A 22,412-nucleotide genomic window follows, 5' to 3' on the forward strand; every position below is an offset into this window, starting at 1 on the left:
GGTGCCTATGGCCTATGGCTTGCGCTTCCCTTTTCTGATAAGAGCAACATTTATCTGCAGCACGCCCAGCAGAACTACTAGAAACCAAAATCCACGAAGAAAAAAAATCCTCTTCGTCCCAGTTCCCAAAGATCCAAATTCCATCCCAATCCACCCACCGATCCGCAGAAAAATCTTGTGCTGCTCAGCCGAGCCGTGCCGTGCTACTCTTCGCGACCCGTTACGGGCGGCGGGGCCCACCCACCCCCGCGAGATCCCCGCCGGAGGAACCGGCGTCCCGAATCGCAAAGCGCTTAACCCCTTCCCTTCCCCTTCTTCAGTTCTCTCGCCAGGGGCCAGCGGCTAATCACCGAATCGAGCTCCCTTCCTCCCCCCTCCGACGTCTCCGAGGTTTCGCAAACTCTTCCTCCTCCCTCCCGCATCCATCCGGTGCAGTCGATGGCGGCGGCGGCGGAGCAGAGCGCCGAGCATTTCAGGGGCCAGGCGCGGCTGCCCGGCTTCGCGGCGCCGCGGCGCTACGACCTGCGCCTCGCGCCCGACCTCGCCGCCTGCGCCTTCGCGGGCTCCGTGGCGGTCGACCTCGACGTCGCCGCGCCCACGCGCTTCCTCGTGCTCAACGCCGCCGAGCTCGACGTCGCGCCCGGGGGAGTCGGCTTCGCGCCGCGGGGGTCCGGCCAGGTGATTAATTAATCGCTTGCTTGCTCCGGGTGTGCGTGCGTGGGTGGGTGGGAGCGCTTGATCTGCTCGTGTCGGGTTTCGGGGATTAGAGGGTTAGGTGTGGTGGATTCGTCGCGGGGAGCTGTCTGGTAGGGTTGTGTATGAGATGGCACCGGCTTTGCTGCCAGTCGCTTCAACGTTTTGGTCTGTTCAGCCGATCTTCTACTCCAACGTTGTGTGCCAATCGAGGGAACCAGATCGATGTCTTCAAAGGCGCACAAGTTAAATCCCACGCGGGGATGATTCTGTGATCCAAGCTTTTTGGGGCCATAGCTCCTCAGTTTGTCGAGCTTCATGATCTCCGTAATCCAAGCTCTTTGGATTTAGTCAGAGTTGTGTGTTCCCTGCAATGTTCTAGCACTTTGCTCTGTAGCCGCTCTGAATCAAGTTACCTTTTGCATCAGGTGCTGCAACCTGTGGAGGTCACCAACGTGCCAGAAGATGAGATCCTCATCATTTGCTTCAATGAGGTGCTTCCTCTTGGGGAGGGAACTCTGACGATTGCGTTCCAGGGAACTCTGAATGATAAGATGCATGGATTCTACAGAAGGTAATCAATTTTTTGTAGTGTTAAGTTCATTTGGACAAATGAAGCAATATATTTACAACTCAACTTTTATTATTTACAGTGTGTATGAGCTCAATGGGGAGAAGAAGAACATGGCCGTAACACAGTTTGAACCCGCTGATGCACGGCGCTGCTTCCCATGTTGGGATGAGCCCGCTTTCAAGGTGATCTTTTACTTGCATTGCATGACCTGATGTTTGCTTTTGCTTCTGTTGCCATCAGGGAAGATGTGTATAAAGCCTTGAACAAAAAATATGAACAACCTCAATGCATCATAGTGTTAAGGATAAAAGGATAAAACAAATTCTATTTTCTACATGGACTTATATGTGCTCATGCAGATTGAGATTCCCTGTAGTTGTCCGTTCGTGGAGTCTATGGATGATCTCATTCATTTTACTCTGATTTGACGTTTAGGAACATTTGTATGATCTCACCTGTGTTATCCTGATTTCATGGTTAGGATTTAACTTCATCGGTTCAACCGGTTTTTACAAATGCATAATTGGCCAGAATGAATGTTTGTGGCTTTATATTACACGGCAAACTTTATTTTATGTCTAACCATTCCTTCCTCCCTGCAGGCTGTATTCAAAATTACTCTTGAAGTTCCTTCTGAGACCGTTGCTTTGTCAAATATGCCAGTCATTGAAGAGAAGGTCAATGGTCCTACCAAAACAGTCTACTTCCAAGAATCTCCAATAATGTCAACGTACCTAGTGGCTGTTATTGTTGGCATTTTTGACTATGTGGAAGATTTCACCACAGATGGTACTGTAACTTCCTTTTCACATTAACATCCATCTCTCTATTATGGTGGTTCATGCTTTGAAACTTGACTTATTCTTCATTCCTTTACAGGGACTAGGGTCCGTGTTTACACACAAGTTGGTAAGAGCGCCCAGGGAAAGTTTGCTCTAGAGGTTGCCCTGAAGACATTGGTCCTCTTCAAGGAGTAATTTTCTCATGATCCCTGTTATTTGTTGGAAAGATCACCGACATTTTTGTTGCTTCTTTAACCGAATTATGTTACTTTGGAATTTTGATCCTGACGAATCTGCAAATATAAGTTCTATATAGGTTGATTGACTTTATTACATGCTGGGCCTATGTGAAATTGTGAATGCATTCCATTGTAGGCTTTATTTCTTGACATTCAAGTATAGTTACATTATGGGCTCAGAGCTCATTTCTGGACGTAATGTGTTTTACATTATAGTTACATTATGCATTTACATGTTCCAATGTTGTTAATGCAATGTTGATTGGCGTTCCCAAAATAGGACCCATGGCTTAAAGCCTTCCCAAATTTGTAAAAGATGTTTTGTGCTTTGATCATTACTCAACTGTATGCCTCTTCCAAAACCTTTCAAATTACATCACTCTTGTAAATTTGATGATCTTTTGAGGCACCCACATCTCATCCTCTGCTTGGTGTAATGTTACACAGCTAAAGCTCTTTGTGGTTTCATCTGATGATGAATTTTTTATGTTTGCAGGTATTTTGCTGTGCCATACCCTCTCCCCAAAATGGACATGATTGCTATTCCTGATTTTGCATCTGGAGCAATGGAGAACTATGGCTTGGTTACATACCGTGAAACAGCGTTGCTATTTGATGAGAAACACTCTGCAGCTGCCAATAAGCAACGGGTTGGCCACTATGAAATTTTATTGTTTTAATTATTTTCACTTAGCTGGTTATATGATTCACTATCGTAATTAGTATTGTCCCAAGACACATCAAACAATTTGAATTGGCCATAGTGGGCAATGCTGAACTTGATTATGCAACTAGTTCTTTTTTTCCAACCAATTTAATACTTAGTAATTAGTGCAGAAGGCTGTTATAATATTTTGTAGGTTTGATTCAGACATGCAGTAGCTGTTTGATTGTCATGTGCTGTCATACCAACCTTTGACTTCTTTTTTGCTTATTCCATTCTTGTCTATTCTCTCCAGGTTGCTGTTGTTGTAGCACATGAATTAGCTCATCAATGGTTTGGAAATCTTGTGACAATGGAGTGGTGGACACACCTGTGGCTTAATGAAGGTTTTGCGACTTGGGTAATAAATTAGAACAAAAAAGCTAGTTGAAAAGTTCCATATCTGTATGTTGCTCATATGCCCTTTTTTTTTTCTCATTTCAGGTGTCTTACTTAGCTGCAGATCAGTTCTTTCCTGAATGGAATGTTTGGACTCAATTTCTAGAGGAATCTACAACAGGTTTCAAGTTGGATGCTCTTGCAGGATCACATCCAATTGAGGTAATAAAAAATTTATCATTCCTTGTGTGCAATGCTATGACTGTATCTGTGGGAATTTACAGAGATATAAATTACATTCTAAGTGTATTTGAAGGTCTGATACATGGATGTGAGGGTTGATTGCTTGTCTAATTCTAACAGTCTAGAAAATCAATAAGATTGGCTTTATATTCACTACACCTTTATTTAATGGGAAACATTGGTGGATGACTATTGGGACTGAAGTTGGGATACACCCATTGAAGTTTATGTTATATGAATGTTCTGAAATATGTTTAACCTGGTACCTGCTAGTCTCTAACATAACTTTAAGTCTAATTTTGGTTGTTATATATTAGCAACAATATGAATTAAAATACCATGAAAGTATTCTGATGATGAATAGGACATATGGTTGTACAATGGAAAACTTTGATGCCAGCATGCAATTAGAATATTTTATGTGGCAATAGCATATTTCTAATCAGTCAAAACAATCAGGTGGCTGAAGATTTGAATGAAAATTAAAAAGGTCAATGGGTTCCTACATTTCTAGTATTTCTGGAAACTGTGTTAAGCACTTAAGCTATTACTGTTCTGAAAATTGATAACCTTTATCTGTGCAGACTTGGGGCACACTACTAAATAGTGATCACACAGTCTAAATGGCACAATCAATGCATATTTAAAACTTGCCTTGCATATCGGTGCACATATCATGTGGCTTATAATATATTATTTTCAGGTGGACATAAATCATGTTGATGAAATAGATGAGATTTTTGATGCTATAAGCTATAGGAAAGGAGCTTCTGTCATTCGGATGCTGCAAAGCTATCTTGGGGCTGAGGTCTTTCAGGTTTGATTCTTATTCATATTATTCTCTTCATTGTTTTTTCAAATAAAATATTTGCACAGAATGAAGCAATAATTGAATAATTAATAAGTGGTTGCAATATGGTTAGTTTACTTTTGAAATATCAGCTTCTTAGCCTTTTTTAGATAATTGAGGCAATCTTCAGCCTCTGCTCATAAGCTTTTGTTAGTACTTTAATGTGTTTTTTCTTCCTTAATATACTTTGGCAATTGGGAAACATGCTACACATAATCTTAATTGCATTAATGTTATTCTTTGAGAACACATTATTGCAAAATACACATCAATTTTATATTGGCTGCCATTTGTGAATGAGAACATCTTCATATTGGTAACCAGAAGCTATCTTTTTGTTCTTTTTGCTAGAAATCTTTGGCTGCATACATCAAAAGATTTGCATATTCAAATGCAAAGACCGAGGACTTGTGGGCTGCCCTTGAAGAGGGGTCTGGTGAACCAGTTCGAACATTGATGCATTCATGGACAAAACAGCAAGGTTACCCTGTTGTCAGTGTGAAACTCAAGGATGGAAAGCTACAGCTGGAGCAGGTATGTTGTAGGTTAATTTTTGTGGAGACATGTTTGCAAAATCCTGTAAACTTTCCATGCTGTCTTCTCAGTTTGCAAGATCAGACTTAGTCTACAGTTAGGGGCTTTCTGAAAACCTTTTGATCTCCTTTCTTGCAGACACAGTTTCTTTCAAGTGGGTCCACAGGAGTTGGGCAATGGGTGGTTCCTGTCACACTATGTTGCTGTTCGTACTCACGCCAAGAGAAATTCCTTTTTGATGGGAAACAAGAAGATTTTGATTTGTCAGGGCTCATGGAATGCCAAAAGAAAGACAACTTCTGGATTAAACTTAATGTCAACCAGACCAGCTTCTATAGAGTGAGCTATGATGAAGAACTTGCATCCCGACTTCGGTATGCAATTGAAACAAACAAATTGAGTGCAGCAGACAGATATGGTAAATTCTCTCAATATCTTCTTTCAAGCATATTGGTCTTACCCTATCCAACTGTTCTTACATTGTTAATTTGTTTAACAGGTGTACTTGATGATGCTTATGCCCTCTGTATGGCTGGCAAACAAAAGCTAGTCTCCTTACTGCATTTGATTGCTGCGTACAAGGATGAGACTGAGTATACTGTTCTTGCACATGTAATCACGGTAATGTTCTTCTACTTGAAAAGTCCTTTTCATGTACTCGGAATTGTTTCCCCTAAGCAATTTAAACTATTTGGCCCTATAGACAAGTCTGAACATTGCCGAGATGATGGCTGTTGCTGCTCCAGAGGAGTTGGGTAGTCTGAAGAAGTTCCTAATTGACTTCCTTGAGCCGTTTGCACAGTAAGTATATTGCTCTATTATTGTAAGAACGTTTTATACTTGAGATCTTGCCTAACATTTCAGAAATCCTTTGCAGGAAACTTGGCTGGGATGCTAAGAGTGGTGAGGGCCACCTGAATGCTTTGTTAAGAGGTACACTCTTAACTGCTCTAGCAGAACTCGGTCATGAGGCTACTATAAATGAAGCTGTTCGTAGATTTAATGTCTTTCTGGAAGACAGAGAGACACCACTCCTCCCTCCAGATGTTCGAAAGGTTAGCATCTTAACGGAATTCATGTTGTATTTATATCTAACTACGAAAAGGTCCACAGTCTGCTTATTGATCCTGTTTTGTTTTGTAGGCTGCATATGTTGCTTTAATGCAGACAGTGAACAAATCGAATAAGACTGGCTATGAATCACTCTTAAAGATATACAGAGAAACTGATCTAAGTCAGGAGAAAGTTCGTGTGTTAGGTGGGTTTTTTGTATACCCTTTAAACGTGAGCATGTTTTTTTTGCTGGACCTCATTAAATTTCTGACTCTCTTCCTTGTAGGTTCTTTGGCATCATGCCCTGACCCTGTTATTGTTCGGGAAGCATTGGACTTCATACTATCACCTGAGGTAATAATTCTTCATTTTTTTCGTTTATGCTAAGTGAATTGGTACTATTGCGTGAGTCACTCAGCTCTGAGTTCCACATGATAACTTCTGGTGATTGCACATGCAGGTAAGGAATCAGGACGCGATATTTTTGCTTAGAGGGGTGTGTTCAGGGGCACACGAGGTGGCATGGCAATGGCTGAAGGTATTCATCCTAATTTTTCCTTGGCTGGTTTTGCAACTTTGTCTTTCCTGTATGCTAACTCCATGACGGCTATGATTTCAGGAAAACTGGGACTACATACTAGGAGCCTACTCTGGAACTCTGCTCACCTACTTCGTCAACATAACTGTCTCGCCGGTACGCAGCATAACCTTGCCTACATCTCGTCTCTCTTGTAGCCCATGTACATTATAGTGTTCTGACACGTCATGAAACATGGTTTCAGCTGGCCACTGACGAGAAGGGTGATGAGGCGGAGGAGTTCTTCAAGAGCAGAACCAAGGCGAGCATCGCCAGGACCGTGAAGCAGAGCATCGAGAGAGTGAGGATCAACGCCCAATGGGTCAAGAGCATCAAGGGCGAGGCCGACCTCGGCAATGTTATTAGGGCGCTCGCTCACAAGCAGTGAGACGAGATGGGCACTTTCTTTTCTGTGCCCCCGTAGTGCCGGCTGCGATGTAAGTTGTGGGATGAAGAAGTGGATTAATAAAGGGTTACTGGTGCGACTTTATGCTTCTTGTCCGACTTGTGCGTTGATTGCTACAAATGTTTCTTTTCCCCGTTATGCCTTCACAGCAGCTGCATTTCATGCATCAATTCTGGATAGATATGAAATTTCGATTTTATTTCAAATAAGACCATCGAAAGTATATCAAATTGAGTCCCCAATCGTGTAGGAGAGTGCACATCACTCCCTCCGTTTACGTGAGTAGTCTACAACTCTACGCGAATTTCCCTTCATCCTGAAAGCACCTATAAATAAATATAAATACTAAATCTAACTCTACAATTTATAAATATTATGCAAAAATATACTTCAGTTTAACTAGTCGCTGGTAAAAATGTGCGTGGATCTTTCATAAACACTCATCTATAATCATAAGGATGGGAGATTGTCCTTTTAATTTTGGTAAAATAGGTATTTTTATCTATTAAATTTATACTGATGGTCAAAGTTCGTCACTCAACTTTTAAATTGGCTATTATAGTCTCTTAACTTTTATTTTGAGATAAAACTCATTTTTAAGCTGATATTATATTCTATAATAATATAAGATAAATGTAAAAGATCCTTTTTACCCTTAATTTTTTCCTCCCCTATTTCCACGGTTTCTGTCACTGTTCGCTTAACTTTTCATCATATTTTATATATTGGTACATAGTTATGCAATAAAGTTTTAATTTTACTCTCCATACATCCGCAATACAATACAATGCATAGGTAAATAAAATTCCATATTTCAAATTAAACATTCGAAGGGGGAAGAAACCAAAAGTAAAAAAAACTTTTTCATAAATCTTGTTATTATAAAATATAATATCAGTATAAGTATAAGGATAAAGTTCTGAAAGTTAAGGATAAATTTAATCCTTGAATTGAAGTTGAAGGACGAAAACATTTATTTCGTGTTAATTTTTATTATTCAAATTTCGGAAGGACGCGGAAGATTTGTCAGCCTCGGTGTCAATTGAAGCGTCAGGCCGTTGCGTAGCAAGCGACCATTACTGGCCGGGCGGCTGCGGCCATCTGCCCCACGGCGGCGTGCGGCTTTGAGGATGACCACTGACTAATGCGGACGGCCCAATGAGGTGCTTGACCCCGGCCGCGTTCGACACCTACGGCGGAGCATGCGGCCGCGCCTACGAGGCTACGAAGAAGCCGGCCGGGCGGTGAACATGTGCGCCGCCTCGCTTCTCTTCGCCTCGTCGGGCCCAACTGTCGCCAGGCTTCCCTCCGTCCGCTGCCCCCCACGGGCCCGTCGTGTAAGCCATACCCTCCCGCCGCTCGCCCCCTTCCCTTCCGCGGGAGATTCCCCGGTACGCACATCAACGCCGCCGCCGCGGTTCCCAAACCAAAACCCCCAATGTGAGAGGAGGTCGGTGTTGGATTGGGGGTGATGGCAGAAGGAATAGGTGCGGGATATCGGAGTCGGAGGTCAATTTTGCTTTCGTCTTCTCATCAGCGACAGGATATATTATGAATGTTAGAGATGCAAGTATTGCGTTTGTTTGGCGCTCCACTCTAGGTAGTTGATTCGATTATTAATAACTGTCATAGCATGCGCCTGCTTGACGATGACAAGCGGGCACGCTATAGTTTGTTTTTTTGCGGTTTTTTCTGGTACTTTTTTGGGTTATTGAGATGACTTGTGAATCTCATACCTGTTCAACGTAACATTGTGCATTGCAAAATGAAATTGGGGAACGGTGTGGGTGCCCAGCTTTTGCTAGTTTGGCTAGTGGTTACCTGAGAGTGGAAATGCTCCTATTGTTATCAATTTATCATGCAGCTGAGATAGAGGTAAAAGCAAGCCAGAAAAAATTCTCAGGAATCATGTGTGTTGGAAAATAAAGGAGGCAAACCATAGTTGAAAACTTGAGGCTGATGTTACAGTAAAATGAAATTTGCAATTGCCATTTTACATACACGCACACCTTAAGTTTCCTTTGTATGCTCCCCCTTATCTACACGCTAACAATCTCTTCTGGTTGACCGAAACTATGTTTGGTCCCATCATCAGATGCTGCTGCCCTTGATCATCTCATCTGAGCGAGTTAGGATCTGTACAGGCAGAGACAGCAGCGGATTTTCCAGACCAGGCCCAAAGGCAACCCTTGTGTCTGTCCATACTCTATACAGTTAAGTATGCTTGGTTTGCATCACCGCCTTGCACTGGATGCTTCGTCCTTACAGGATTTATATGTCATCGTTACTGAAACTGTATGGTGCGGAGCTTGAACAGTTTGTGCTTGCGCTGCTGACCTGGGAAGCCTCGTACTCATGCCCAAGATTACGCAGTCTGTTGAGCTCCGGCAGGATTTCCTTCCCGAGATCCGGCCTATCTTTCTTCCGTAGCTCCGCACACCGCAACGCCAGCTTTGCGAATTCCAGAGCCTCTTCCACCGGCCAGTCCGTCACTGTCTGGTCAAGTATCTCCTGGAAGGTCCCTCTCTCTATGGCATTTTCGACATGGTGCGTGAGTCCCATGGGCGATCTTGCCGTGATGATCTGTAGCAGCATGATGCCAAGCGAGTATATGTCAGACTTGGTGGTGAGCATGCCGGTCTGCTGGTACTCGGGGTCAATGTAGCAGAATGTGCCGGCCGTGGATGTCATCCTGTACTGCGTGACATCAGCTGCGGACTGTGGCACCAGCCTTGCAAGCCCGACATCACTGATCTTGCTGACAAAGTTGTGGTCGAGGAGGATGTTGGCAGGCTTTAGGTCCCGGTGGACAAGTGGTTCTGGCCTCGCCTGGTGGAGGAAGAGAAGTCCAGTTGCAATGTCGGCGGCGATCCTGAAGCGGACGCTCCATGGAATAGGCAATGTTTTACCTCGTCTGCAGAGCCGGTCCTCTAGGCTGCCATAGTCCATGTATTCGTACACTAGGCAGCCATACTCTGGGCAAGCTCCAAGCAACAGGACCATGTTTGGATGCCGCATGCAGCTTAGCACTTCAATCTGCAATGTCACGAGCATGCGATTCAAAAGGTAATTCCTTCTTAGTTATGACACTTCTGTTGTCATGGATATTAATAGGTTAATCATTGACAAGCTACTATGAGTATTGACTGAAATCAATGAGTAGTACTAGGGAGGTTGGGGTGTCCTGAAGAGAAATACAATCCGCTTCCTGGGCATGAACAAATTGTTGCAAATAAAAGGAAGGTTGTTGGTATTTGATGGGGGTCCTAGTAATATCTAGATAATAAATTCTACAGATACATATCTACCAATGAATTACTTTTCCGTTAAAATTTCAAGGCTAGAGCAGTTTATTATTGCTGCATCATAATTACCTCTTGCTGAAATTGTTTCCTTCCTTGTGATGCGTCTGGTCTTAGGATTTTAATAGCGACATTAGTATGATCCAACACTGCTTTATATACTGGTCCATATCCACCTTCTCCTATCTTGAGCGCCTTGTCAAACTTATGAGTTGCAGCTTCTATGTCATCAATGGAATATCTTCTGTACCGGAGGTCATTTTTGTTCAGTGCATCAGTTGCTTTCTTTCTATCCTCGGCCTCCCGCTTTGCCTTCCATTCTGCTCTCAATCTCTTCTGTGCCTCGAGCTCTGCAATCTTTTGTGCAGCTTCTGCCGCTTCCAGGGCAGCTCTGCACTTTGCTTTCTCCATTTGAACAAGTGCAAGAGCTTCCTCTTCAGCATTCCTTAATTCTTGGAACTTTTTGGACTCCTCCATCTTCATCTGGTGCATCTGTGCTGTCTGCAGTAACATCATTGTTTATTGTAGCAGGATTTTTTGGTTAGTCCAGGAATTACATGGCATTTATACTCAAGGTTAGCAATGCAGCATCAAACACACCTTCTGTTTAGCATCAATAGCCTCCTTACATGCAGAGTTATACATCTCCATTGTCTGTTTCAGTTCTAGTCTCAGCCGTCTCATTTCAGCTTCGACATCCTTCTAGTTCCATGAGAAACAATATAAGAGTTTGTGCCATGATATAGTCCCATACTGGGAAGTGAAGCAATTAATGTGCAAATGTCTTATTAACTGCAGTAACTTGATGTCGACACTTGCCCAAAAAAAAACACACACGATGTTATAACGGAACTTACCCCGGCAGAACTTAAGCTTTCCATGGACATTGCCGAGGAGAGCTCCATGGATTCAGCAAAGTCTATGGATGGTAACTCCATGCTCATTGCCAAATCAATATCGTCAGAAAAGGAGCTACGAGTCACTGAGGGCCTTGGTGGTGCTATAAAATCAATGTAATCGTCAAAATCCTTCTGGGGTGCTGTCCTAGCTCCAGTAAGTGGCCTATCCCTTGATGGGGCCTTTGCATAGGCAGATAATCGGTCCACTGAATTTCTACTTGCCATCGGAGATGATGTATGAGAATGAGAAGTTTTCTTCCAGTCCCCTCTTGAAGCTCTACTCATAAGTCAAAACGATTTTTTTAGTTGATATTAACAATCCTTTTTTCTTAAAACATGGATGTTTGCAAGTTTTGAAGGCAAAGAATGGCATGACTAAGAAAGTCTATGCTATTTCACAATTATAATAATGAAAGTGTTCATATTACTGCGAATCCTGTTTCTTTCATGGCTACACAATGTAACAAGCAAAGTGCATTTATCCTCATAGACTTACCTTGAGGCATCGGACTCTATGATTGGTTGGGAGTATTGCTTTGGAGGGAGAGTGGCAAAGGGTGCTGGAGATTTGGCTGCCTTCACCTGGATGGCTTTCACCTTGTGTATGACATGCACCGTGCAATAATCGGGTGCCATCTTCATCAAGCATGTTGGGACATCAGGATTTCTGAATCTTCTGCATGGTATAATGATCATGGCTGCTATCAGTATAGGCATTAACTGGATGCGAAGGTGTGCAACCATGGAAGTGGAGTAAGCATGTCATGTACCTGATGAATGTGTTCTTAGTTGATGCCCCAACGACAATGTCTGTGATGGCGTTGCTAGTGGCATATTCAATTATTGCTTTGGAGATGTCACTGTTATCCAAGATGACCTCCTTCAGATGCATCTGTGATTTACAGATGGCATTAGAGTAAGTATTTTCTTTACAGTAATTCCATGCCGTTTGGATATTTTTCTTCCTCCAGAATTGAATTACTCTTATTTTAACATTAAAACTTTTGACCACTTTAGGTATTTTCAGTTAACTACATAGTTAGGGTGATGTTTATGTTCCAGATAAAATATTCTTCAGTTATAAACTCGGTCTAGCATTTACCACATCTATAAAAGGTAGTTTTCAATTGGCACTTACACCTTTACGAGCACAATAACCTCTGAATGAGATAAAGAGCTGTGTTATCTCTGCGTCCCCCTCATCTTTGCCTCCTTCAGCTGCAGCATGGTCATGAAACAAGGAAAGTGTTGATAAATCAAATTTTGCTCCTTTTCTTTCTAGGATATAAAGTGGACTGTTGAACATGAGAATAAGTTTAAATTTGCCTCGTTACAAATGAGGAGTTCCTGAAATTGGTTTCATGTAGCGATGAATGCCTATCAATTAGCTTGGGAAATATAGCAATGAAGGCTACTGGATATTGAATGTTCATAAGTGTTGCAAGTACAGCAAATTGAATCAACAATGCAACACACATCATCCTACCAAGGAATATGCATAAATTCTTGTGAAATTTTCATCGGTGCATTGAACTCAGACAAAAGGTAGTCAAATTGTTACGAAAAGCAACTAGACAAAGCTTTTTTTTTTGAGGGAATACAGACAGACAAAGCTTTTAGGTTAGGTTACCATCATTTACAGGCTACCCACTTAATCCTAAAATCAGCTAGTACGCAATTGATGGTTTTTCATCCTGCACCTTATGATCATGCATTATCCTAGTTTAGAGGCTGTTTGATGAAGAAAGGCAATCGAATTTTACTCATATGTTGATGGTTTGATGCAGGAAACTCATACATTTCACATTGAGTGGCTGAATTCTGAAAAGATGCCTACCCCTGACATGGACGAGCGTGAGCGTGCTGCCCCTGGACAGGAGCTTATCCACCGCCCATTTCGCCGCCTGCTGGCTGTTCTTGTCCCGGTCGACGGCCACGATGACGGAGCTGTCCCTTGCAGTCGCCTCTTGCTCAGCGCTATACGAAGACGACACAGCGAACGCCGAGGCGAACATCTTAGGTGGTGCGCACCACTCTCTTTCTTCCTCGAGCAACAATCAGCTTCTAACCCAAGCGAGAACCGACGAACCCCAACAACAGATAGCAAAGAAAGGAGGCTGCAAGAGGCGAAACGGAGGGGAGAGAGAGACAAGGGGGATTTTGTCTCTCCTCCTCTCTCCTCGCCTTATTTTGTCCTGCTCGTCCCTAACCTCCCTCCTCCGTTTTTCTGTTGCCATGGAGCCACCCAAAAGTGTAGATGCGTTTCCAGGAGGTTTTGCCGTTTCCCCAACTTTGGATCATGAGCTTTCGCCTATTTTTGTGTGGCTAAGCTGTTGCGAGGACTTTGCAGCTCGTGTTTTGTTGTGTCCATTCATCTATTTCTAGGCAAGGCCTGTGTCTGCTTGTTCATGACTCATGATCATGACTGTCGGTACTGTCACTGTACGGAGTTTGTGCCTGCCTGTCATCGCTTCATAAACAGAATTCTTGTTGTATTTGTTTTTTTCAGCACATATATATTTTTCCAATTAATAACAAAGTGGCTGCATTTTTCTTAACGAAGAGTACATGTGCTGCTGCTGCTGCTGCAACATGTTTGTATCTGAATTCCTTCAATAGAGTTTATGTTTCCGACTCATCATTTGTACCACTGTTGTGCCCAGATGGCATCCGGTAGAAAAATGGATGGGACAGCACATGTCATTTCCTAAGAATCATCCCCAGCCTCCATAGTCAAGGGTCTCTAGGGGTAGGCCAAAAGTGCGACCGTATAGGATCCCAGCTAGTTAGGGGTGTAAAATTATCCGGCGCCAATGTACATGTACACACAAATTATTCAGCTCAATATCTATTCGATTATTCCTATATTTCTACTTGTTCATGTTAATATGCATGCGTTGCTCGCAGCCGCTATTTGTCAGACATCGCAGACTCCAAACACACCTATGTTAATTAGCTAGTGTTCAATTTTCTCGTTTGTTGTTGATTGCAATACATTTACTTTACAAATATTTTTGTTCCTTGTCAACATAAAGATATGTTAATACTAAAATCAACACTTGTGGCCATCGTATGCCTTTATTTTGTACGAGTTCAGGGGCCCTTCGTTTATCATCCTTCTCATTTTAACTTAATGATTTGTTTTGTTCTTTTATAAGTTCTGTTGTAATGTTGGCATTGTTCCGATCAAATTAGAAATACGTTGCTATAAGTTAACTTATATTACGTGATCTATATCGTGACTCATCAATATCTATTTGTACCGTTATTTAAACGCCAGGTTCGCCCTAAGGTCCTTGAAACTATAGAGCCGTCCAGCGGCCAAATTGTCTGGTTGGAGAGGGAGATAGCCATACTGACATACCACATAGGCAAACATATATATATATATATATATATACTTACTGGTTATTGATATTTAGATCTGGCAGAGTTAACAAGGTTGGAGCCCACAAATTTGAGGCATAGTTATTGATATTTTGATGAACAAATACTATAGTCCCTGACAAATTTAAGGACCGCCAATAGACTTTACTCTTGGTACCTGAGCACAAAACCAAAATAAAACTTAGAGCATATTTGTTTCAGTAAGCAAGACTTTCAGAGTTTGACAACCTGGCTCGCAGGCAATGGACCTTCATAACTTGACGCTTACATGCAACTGACCTTGAGCGACCCCAAATTTTGAAAAGCTTACGAATTGGGACGCAAGTTCTAAAATCTATCAGAAAAACCTGGCATTAAACAACCCAAGAAGACTTTCGATACTAAAATTTGCACGAGACACAAACCCTGCATTAGAAAAAAAAATAGACACAAACCTTGTATTCAACAAACTAAAGAACTACCTACCATAACAAGAAGCACACGGCCATCTGCCCCACTGAGGCACTGACACTGGTGCCCACCACAGCCACCCATTTCCCAAGCGAGCAGGCAGAGCCGAACCAGAGAGGATTCCCGCGCGCTCTCAAACACACCCCACCTGCGCCTCGCTCGCCGCCCCGAGCGGAGCGGCGCGACCCGCCCGCCGCAGCCCGCAGCCGCCGCCTCCACATCCTCCCCTCCTCGCGGCAGCGCGACTATTCCAGACTCCGCAGACCGCCGGGACGCGCATGGCCTCGGGCGGCCCGCCGCCGACCGTGGCCGTGGCCGTGCGCCCCGGCGGCAGCGGCAGCCGCCTCGCCACGCGGTGGGTCGCCGCGGGGCTCCCGGACGACGGCCGCGCCGCCGCCGTCGCCCTCGTCCACGTCATCCCCACGCTCTCCTACGTGCCCTCCCCCAGTAAGCATCCATCTCGGTCCTGTTCTGTTCACCGTTCCGAAATGGGCGCGAGCTGACATGCGCTTGTTGTGGCGGCGGCGGCGCAGCGGGGGAGAGGGTGCCGGTGGCGCTGGTGGGGCGGGAGCCCGCGGAGGCGTACGCGCGGGACCGGCGGGCGCGCGCGGAGGAGGCGCTCCTCCCGTTCCGCCACCTCAACTGCGGCCGCGCGAACGTCGCCGTGAGTGCTCGCGCAAGCAGCAGAGAATCATATCCGCTAACAAGAGAAAGCTCGCATTTTTAGCGTCGCCGTGGTTTGGTTGCGCAGGTGGAGACGGTGGTGGTGGAAGGCGACGGCGTGGCGGAGGCGCTGCTGCGGTACGCGCACGAGTCCCGCGTGCGGAGCCTCGTGCTCGGCTCGGCGTCCTTCCGCTGGTTCCGGAGGTGAGTTTTTCTTTTTTAATTTTTTCAAGAAAACGAAATGGTCCATCTAGCGAGAGGTTCCTAGCCACTCGATCGCCATCCGACGGCCGTTCAGTGTCTTCTTCCTCCCCGCTGCTTCCTTTATCGACTCTACCTGCCGGCGGCCATCCTCCGCCACTCTGGCCGGTGACGTCCGTCGCCTCGATCCCTTCTCCGCCCACGAACCATGGCCAGATTCCGGCTGAATTCACCGTGGTCTCTCTAGTGATCGTTAGCTTTTTTTTTCCCAGAAAAATGATCTAGTATTTACTTGTCCTTTCTGGCTGCTAGCACTGAATTCATGGATCATGGCCGTGGTAGGGGCGGGGTAATGCCACTGTGCAGCCTTGATTATGATTAGATTAAAGGCGATCAACAAAAAAGATCGGCTTCTTTTACTATAAATTTTCCCTTTTTGGTTGGGGTTGGGTTTGAAAGGCACACGGTGCAATGACACAACTAAATAAGTGCACCTTTTCGGTGAGATCAGTAGATCTCAAGTCACCCAGCTTTGGCTGTTATGCATGTACTGCACCATCTACCATGTCATCGAGGTTTTCCATTTCCGTGAGGGTATGGTGCACGGTCAACGATCATGTTGGAGATCTTTCAAAAAAAAATCGCGCTACATTCCTGACTTCACACTCAGCAGCCAAATCTGTTTAGGTGGAAATGTACAGTGGAGTGTGGAGTTCATGCTTATTGGTATGCAGTGTAGTACTTTACCTTTGGTGCTGGCTTCCATCAATTTGACTTTACGGTCCTTGTTGATTCACAAAGATTTTCCTCCGTTGTCAATATTGTAATTGCGTCTATTAACTAATGAAGGGCCTGCATTATGGTTCTGCTTCACTATTTTTCATAGATTTACATTTTTACCATGAGTGACATTTACTTTGTCATTGATCTGCGGGACCACTTGGGTCACTGAAAGTGGGCCAGGATGGCAAAGCCTGTGAATTCATATCATAACAATGGCAAAACATCAATTAATCCAATCATATTTATCACCTATGCACCTACAAATCCTGAGCGGTATTGTATATGTGCATACCGTGGTTTTTGAACGAGGCCTTGTTTAGATGCACCCCAAATTGCAAATATTATAAACCGGAGTACTGTAGCGCTTTCGTTTGTATTTGACAAATTTTATCTAATCATGGACTAACTAGGCTTAAAAGATTCATCTCGTGATGTACAATTAAACTGTGCAATTAGTTATTTTTTTTACATACATTTACTGCTCGATGCATGTATCCTAAAATTGATGTGATGGAGAGAGAGTGTAAAAAGTTGGAATTTGGAGGGGATCTAAACAGGCCCCGAGTCACTAACTGTTGCTCTGCCGTCCATTTTGCAGGGTGCTGAGCATCCCAGATGTCCCCAGCACTGTCATTCAGGCAACGCAGAATTCTTGCAATGTGTTCGTCGTGTCCAAGCGGAGACTTATTATGAAACTCGCAAGACATCCTCAAACGAGCGGTGTGTTCTGAGCCCTCAAATCTTCAGCCTTATACGCATGACGCTGTGCTTCCTTTTGCTTGTTTTGATATGCTCATTTGTCTTCGGATACCGATTGCCGCAGAGTCTAACGCAAACTTGAGGATTGAGGCGATCAGTCATGAAACATTTGAACAATCACACAGGAGTCTACTGTTTGACAACTTTGCTGATGATGAGGCACATTCTGATGCATTCTCCCATGCCCACAGCTCGCATAGTGCTTCTAATGTCGTTCCAAGCTCAGGAAGTTCAGAGCAAGTTGCTTCAGAAAGTTCGGTAGCAAACGCCGCAGAAACGGAAGGGAGTAAAAACTATGATTCTCTTAGCTCCTTGGGGGAAGCTCCTTGTGCTACTTCAAACTCAAGCGAAGAGGTCAGATCTATGTATTATTACACGTAAATTTTTTTGGTGTAGTTGCTTTTTTCCAGGACATGCTAAAGTACATGTTGTTCTGACCTTACTCCCACAGTGCCAATCTGTAGACGAAGTGGCGAAACTAAGGAAGGAGCTGCAGGATACCTTAGTGGTATATGATAAAGCCTGTGTAGAACTTGTCAATGCTAAGAAAAAGGTTAGAGTTCTTCTCTGAGTCATCTTCATAACTTGATGAAGCTAACTGTATGCCCAATTGTCCATGCTATTAAAATACAATACATTTTTTTTGTGTTGCATAAACTCCACTGAATAACTTGTACTTGTACTGTACGCCCTAAACTTGCTACATCCATGTTATCATGATGTCACAGATTCAGGTGCTTTCTACTGAGTGTTCCGAAGAGGCGAGGAAGGTGGAGCACGCACTAGAATGGGAGGAAGCTTTGAAGCAGACGGTAGCAGACGAGAAGGCGAAACAGCTAGAGGCCCTCAACCAGGTCGAGCGCGCGAGAAGATCATTCACCCGGGAGGCTTATTCAAGGCACAAGGCAGAAATGGCTACTAGCCTGATCTCCGAGGACAGGGCACAGATCGTCGACGCTATTCTGTCGAAGAGCAGAACTTGCAGGCGGTATTCGAAGCAGGATATACAGCTTGCCACTGACAATTTCTCTGAAGCAAGGAAGATTGGCGAGGGAGGCTACGGGAATGTGTACAGGTGCACTCTTGATCACACTGAAGTAGCTGTCAAGGTCATTCAGCAAGATTCCATTGACAGAACTGATGAATTCTTGAAGGAGGTAACCGCTGGTTTATGCCATGATTTACACATATGCAGAGACCATTCTGGTACCAATTTTTTTTCTTATGGACAAGAAATTCTCTAAAACAATTCGATTGCGCGGCTCGCAGGTCGAGATTCTCAGCCAGCTTCGCCATCCCAACCTGGTTCTGCTGATCGGTTTCTGTCCAGAGATCGGCTGTCTCGTGTACGAGTACCTGAAGAACGGGAGCCTGGAAGACCAGCTCTTCAACAACAAAGGGCGCCAGCAGCTGCACTGGTTCCTCCGTATCCAGATCATCTTCGAAGTCTCCTGCGGGCTCGCCTTCCTGCACGCAAGGAACCCGGAGCCCATCGTGCACCGCGACCTGAAGCCGGCCAACATCTTGCTGGACAGGAACTACGTTGGCAAGATAGGCGACGTCGGCTTCGCCAAGCTCCTCTCCGACCTCGTGCCGGACTGGCAGACGGAGTACAGGGAGACGATCGTCGCCGGCACCCTGTACTACATGGACCCCGAGTACCAGCAGACCGGGACCGTCCGGCCCAAGTCGGACGTGTTCGCTCTGGGAGTGATCATGCTGCAGCTCCTGACCGGCAGGCGCCCAAACGGGCTCATTGTGAGCGCGGAAAATGCTGTGAGAAACGGGAGGCTTCGTGATATCCTCGACAAGTCTCAGAGCGATTGGCCGGCTGATGAGGCGGAGATGTTCGCCAAGCTCGGGTTGAAATGCACGGCCCTGAAATGCAGGGACAGGCCTGATCTCGAGTCGGAGGTGCTGCCGGAGCTCGACGAGATCCTGCACAGGATTACCTCTGCTGTCAATCTGAGGAACCCAAAACTGAGTGTGCCAAGCCACTTCATCTGCCCTATAACACAGGTAGTTCCTCCTCTGCAGCTTGGCTGCATCGACTTCTGCTGTCTTTCGCTTCAGGCCTTCAGATTGTGAAGAGTGAAATTTCCATGGCGCAGGAGCTGATGGAGGACCCGCATGTCGCTGCCGATGGCCACACCTACGAGCAGTACGCGATCAGAGCTTGGCTCAAGAGGCACAAGACATCTCCTGTCACGAGGAGCAAGCTCCCGAACTCGTCCATCATCCCGAACCACTCGCTGCGTGCCGCCATAGAGCAGTGGAAGTCACAGCTACCAGATCAGACGACAGACCCATGAAGTTGGGGGGCAGGTTCGTATCTCTCCTTGATTTAACACTGTTAATATTCGTCAAGTTATTTTGCGAACACACACAGAAGCCTCTGTTTGTCATTTTAAGTTGTTCAGCATGTAATGAGAAAGGGGTAGCTGTCTGTAAAGCACAGAATCATGGGGAGCGGTTTTGTAATTCAGTTGGAGGTGTTGTTACAATGACAATGGTCATCAATTTTGGCACTGATCAAGCTATATATACCCTCTCAGTATCAAAATATCTGTGGGAGTACAACAGTGGCATAAACCCTTTTAGTACAATAGTGGGAGTCATAGTTACCAGCTCAGGCAAAGCCACAAAGGCATGAAATGGGAAGAGGATTTTTCATATCTCTGCAGGATTTCATTGTCTGTATTCATCTAGTTCTTCAAAGAGTAAAATGCACCACCGGCCCTCGAACTTGGCTCGGGTTGTCATCTTGGTCCCAAACTTTCAAAATGCATATTTAGGTTATTAAACTTGCTAATCGCATCACGTGAAGTCCAAAATATTATTCTTAAGTTATAAAGTGAAAGTGTTCAACTTATATGGAGCTTATATGTGGATCCAAATTTTATTTTTGAAATTTTCTGCTTAACTCTTATATTTTAAAAAAATCAAAATTTTGTTTCAAAACTTTATGCTGAATATTTTCTTTGCCAATACTTCCTCCAAAATTTATCTTTTTTATTTTCTATCTTTTATAAATTTGATCATATAAGTTTTTTGTTTTACAATTTTTCTATATAGATCTTTTGCATTTGAATATATTTTGTACAAGTAAATTGGTATGAATTATTTTTGTACGTATGTAATTTTTTATTTGAACAAATTATATAATTTTCAATTTAGCTTAAACAACTATAATTTGGACCTCACGTGATACAATTAGTAAGTTTAAGGATTTGAATGTGCATTGAAAGTTTGAGGATCCGGATAACACCCCGAGTCAAGTTCGAGGACCGGCGCTGCATTTTACTCTTCTTCGAACCTATAAAATAAGAAAGATAGCTTCTTAACCACGAAAACAGATGTTGTCTTGCTCGGCGAACAACATGCTGGCAGGTCTTGGATACAAGCATTGCTAATGCCATGTCCCCTATTAAAATAAAGAAGAGAGAACTGAAACTTTGGTGACTCTTTGTTTTGTTGATCAGCAAGTTTAACCTCATTTTGTGTTCGCTACTCTTAGTCATTTTAGTAATCACTAACTCGTAAAGCTCTAGGTCAACTCGCATTTGGTGATATCAATCGCCAACTAGCTTTGATATACATAACAATTATTTTGGCGAGGCTCGAGCAAAATGCATGCATGACTAAGTATGTAAACTTTCAATGACAAACCCGACTTTGTATTCAGTTCTTTAGTAATTTGAAGTTTGTCCAGTTGATCAGCAACTTTAAGACTCTACTTAGCATAAAATGAGCCTGCTTAAACATAACGATGAGCAAAACAGAGCAAGCACTTCCTACGCGGGTCAAATTGAAATCTTTGCATGACTAATTTCAGTGGCGAACAATGAGTAAGTATTTCAAAATTTTGAGGTCTACCTTCATTTCGAAAGTAAGATATAAAGGTAACAATTAGCAAAGAAGATTAACTGGCACTGCACCCCACCAGTGTTGTTATCAGACATAGCACAAAACCAATTCCGTTTCCTTAGTAATTTGAAGTTCATTCAGTTGATGTTGATCAACAACTTTATAAACTTCATTTGAAATTCACTGGTGTCATAGTTATTACTACATTATCAGGGTTCCATGTCAACCAATGTTGGTCACATCAACCATCAACTGGCCGGCCTGCCCAACGATAAGAACAAAGCTTGCATGATGCTATATATTGTTGAACCTTAGAAAGTCCCTTGATTTTATTTCAAAAAAAGAAAGTCCATTGATTTTATTTCAAAAAAGGAAGTCCCTTAGTAGTGATTAATCCAGATTTCAGAGTAAGCATGTAAAGTATAAGATCAAACTCAACTTCTCATGTCAGATATAAAATGGCAAAATAGCCTATTTGATCCTTCAACTTTTACCTCGGGCTCAAATTCATCTCTCAACTATAAAATTGGCCAATCTAATCCTCAAACTTTGTATTTGGGCTCAGTTTCACCCCTAACCCTACATGGCATGCCATGTTGGCATACCTAGTTAACAATGAATGACCTAAAGATGAGTTAATAAATATAAATAAATTATTTAACCTTTGATTTTTCCTCACGTTCGATGTCTCGTAAAGAAATATGGTTCAATAGTCAATTAGAATGTATAAATAAATAAAAGTGTAAACCTTTTATTCATAGACATAAGATCAATATATACTTGGCATCCCCCGTGCCGTGCTAGGGCCGCGGGGACAACACGGCGCGCCGGCACGGCACGGCAGGATTGGCTAACCGTGCCTAACTGTGCCGTGCTCGATCAGTGTTCGTGCGTGTCATGTTGGGCCGCCCATCTAGCCATCTAAGCTGCAAGCAGCACGGTGATGTGCTTGAGATTGTCTGCAGCTGAGCTGCTGAACTGCGACTGCAGCTGTTCGGCGCAGCCGCAGCGAGCGCAAATTTAGGACCCGTTTGGGAGGGCTCCGGCCGGCTGAGGCTCACTGTTCATTAAAGCTAGGAGGAACCGGTGGAGCGAAAACCAGCTCCGA

The 22,412-nt window shown here is 43.9% G+C and overlaps 3 protein-coding genes and 1 long non-coding RNA gene across 6 annotated transcripts; 3 read left to right on the forward strand and 1 right to left on the reverse strand.

Annotated features, from left to right (window-relative positions):
- The first annotated feature begins 328 nt into the window (after positions 1-328).
- Positions 329-7,122, forward strand: LOC112892827 (aminopeptidase M1-A). The gene is made up of 19 exons (XM_025959943.1): positions 329-678; positions 1,122-1,267; positions 1,347-1,449; positions 1,870-2,056; positions 2,147-2,240; positions 2,785-2,938; positions 3,248-3,352; positions 3,436-3,552; positions 4,277-4,390; positions 4,775-4,957; positions 5,096-5,375; positions 5,457-5,578; positions 5,661-5,758; positions 5,835-6,012; positions 6,101-6,215; positions 6,297-6,364; positions 6,471-6,548; positions 6,630-6,704; positions 6,793-7,122. Exons 1-19 carry the CDS (start codon positions 439-441, stop codon positions 6,973-6,975), a joined length of 2,640 nt encoding a protein of 879 aa, XP_025815728.1. The 5' UTR covers positions 329-438; the 3' UTR covers positions 6,976-7,122.
- Positions 7,123-8,042: 920 nt separating this feature from the next.
- On the forward strand, positions 8,043-13,752 carry LOC112888913. 2 transcript variants are annotated; one of them, XR_003227964.1, is made up of 3 exons: positions 8,043-8,330; positions 11,685-12,110; positions 12,982-13,752. It is a non-coding gene; the product is annotated as an uncharacterized LOC112888913 (long non-coding RNA). The 2 variants fall into 2 exon arrangements; XR_003227963.1 differs by lacking the exon at positions 8,043-8,330 and adding an exon at positions 9,922-10,059.
- LOC112888901 (U-box domain-containing protein 52-like) lies at positions 8,907-13,248 on the reverse strand. 2 transcript variants are annotated; one of them, XM_025955298.1, is made up of 8 exons: positions 13,032-13,248; positions 12,333-12,412; positions 11,965-12,086; positions 11,691-11,870; positions 11,153-11,471; positions 10,896-10,994; positions 10,368-10,796; positions 8,907-10,029 (listed from the first exon to the last, which is right to left on the reverse strand). In XM_025955298.1, the coding sequence occupies exons 1-8, from the start codon at positions 13,207-13,209 to the stop codon at positions 9,265-9,267; spliced, it is 2,172 nt and encodes a 723-aa protein (XP_025811083.1). In that variant the 5' UTR covers positions 13,210-13,248; the 3' UTR covers positions 8,907-9,264. The 2 variants fall into 2 exon arrangements, with proteins under 2 accessions (XP_025811083.1, XP_025811073.1); XM_025955288.1 differs by having other exon boundaries at positions 10,896-10,997; positions 13,032-13,209.
- Positions 13,753-15,309: 1,557 nt separating the features above from the next.
- Positions 15,310-19,749, forward strand: LOC112895224 (U-box domain-containing protein 34-like). Its single transcript, XM_025963160.1, has 9 exons — positions 15,310-15,478; positions 15,565-15,695; positions 15,783-15,898; positions 17,277-17,398; positions 17,502-17,791; positions 17,889-17,990; positions 18,166-18,594; positions 18,707-19,456; positions 19,549-19,749. The coding sequence occupies exons 1-9, from the start codon at positions 15,310-15,312 to the stop codon at positions 19,747-19,749; spliced, it is 2,310 nt and encodes a 769-aa protein (XP_025818945.1).
- The last annotated feature ends 2,663 nt before the right edge of the window (positions 19,750-22,412 follow it).

Source organism: Panicum hallii, chromosome 1 (genome assembly GCF_002211085.1).
Source record: "Panicum hallii strain FIL2 chromosome 1, PHallii_v3.1, whole genome shotgun sequence".
Classification (NCBI taxonomy): Eukaryota; Viridiplantae; Streptophyta; class Magnoliopsida; order Poales; family Poaceae; genus Panicum; species Panicum hallii.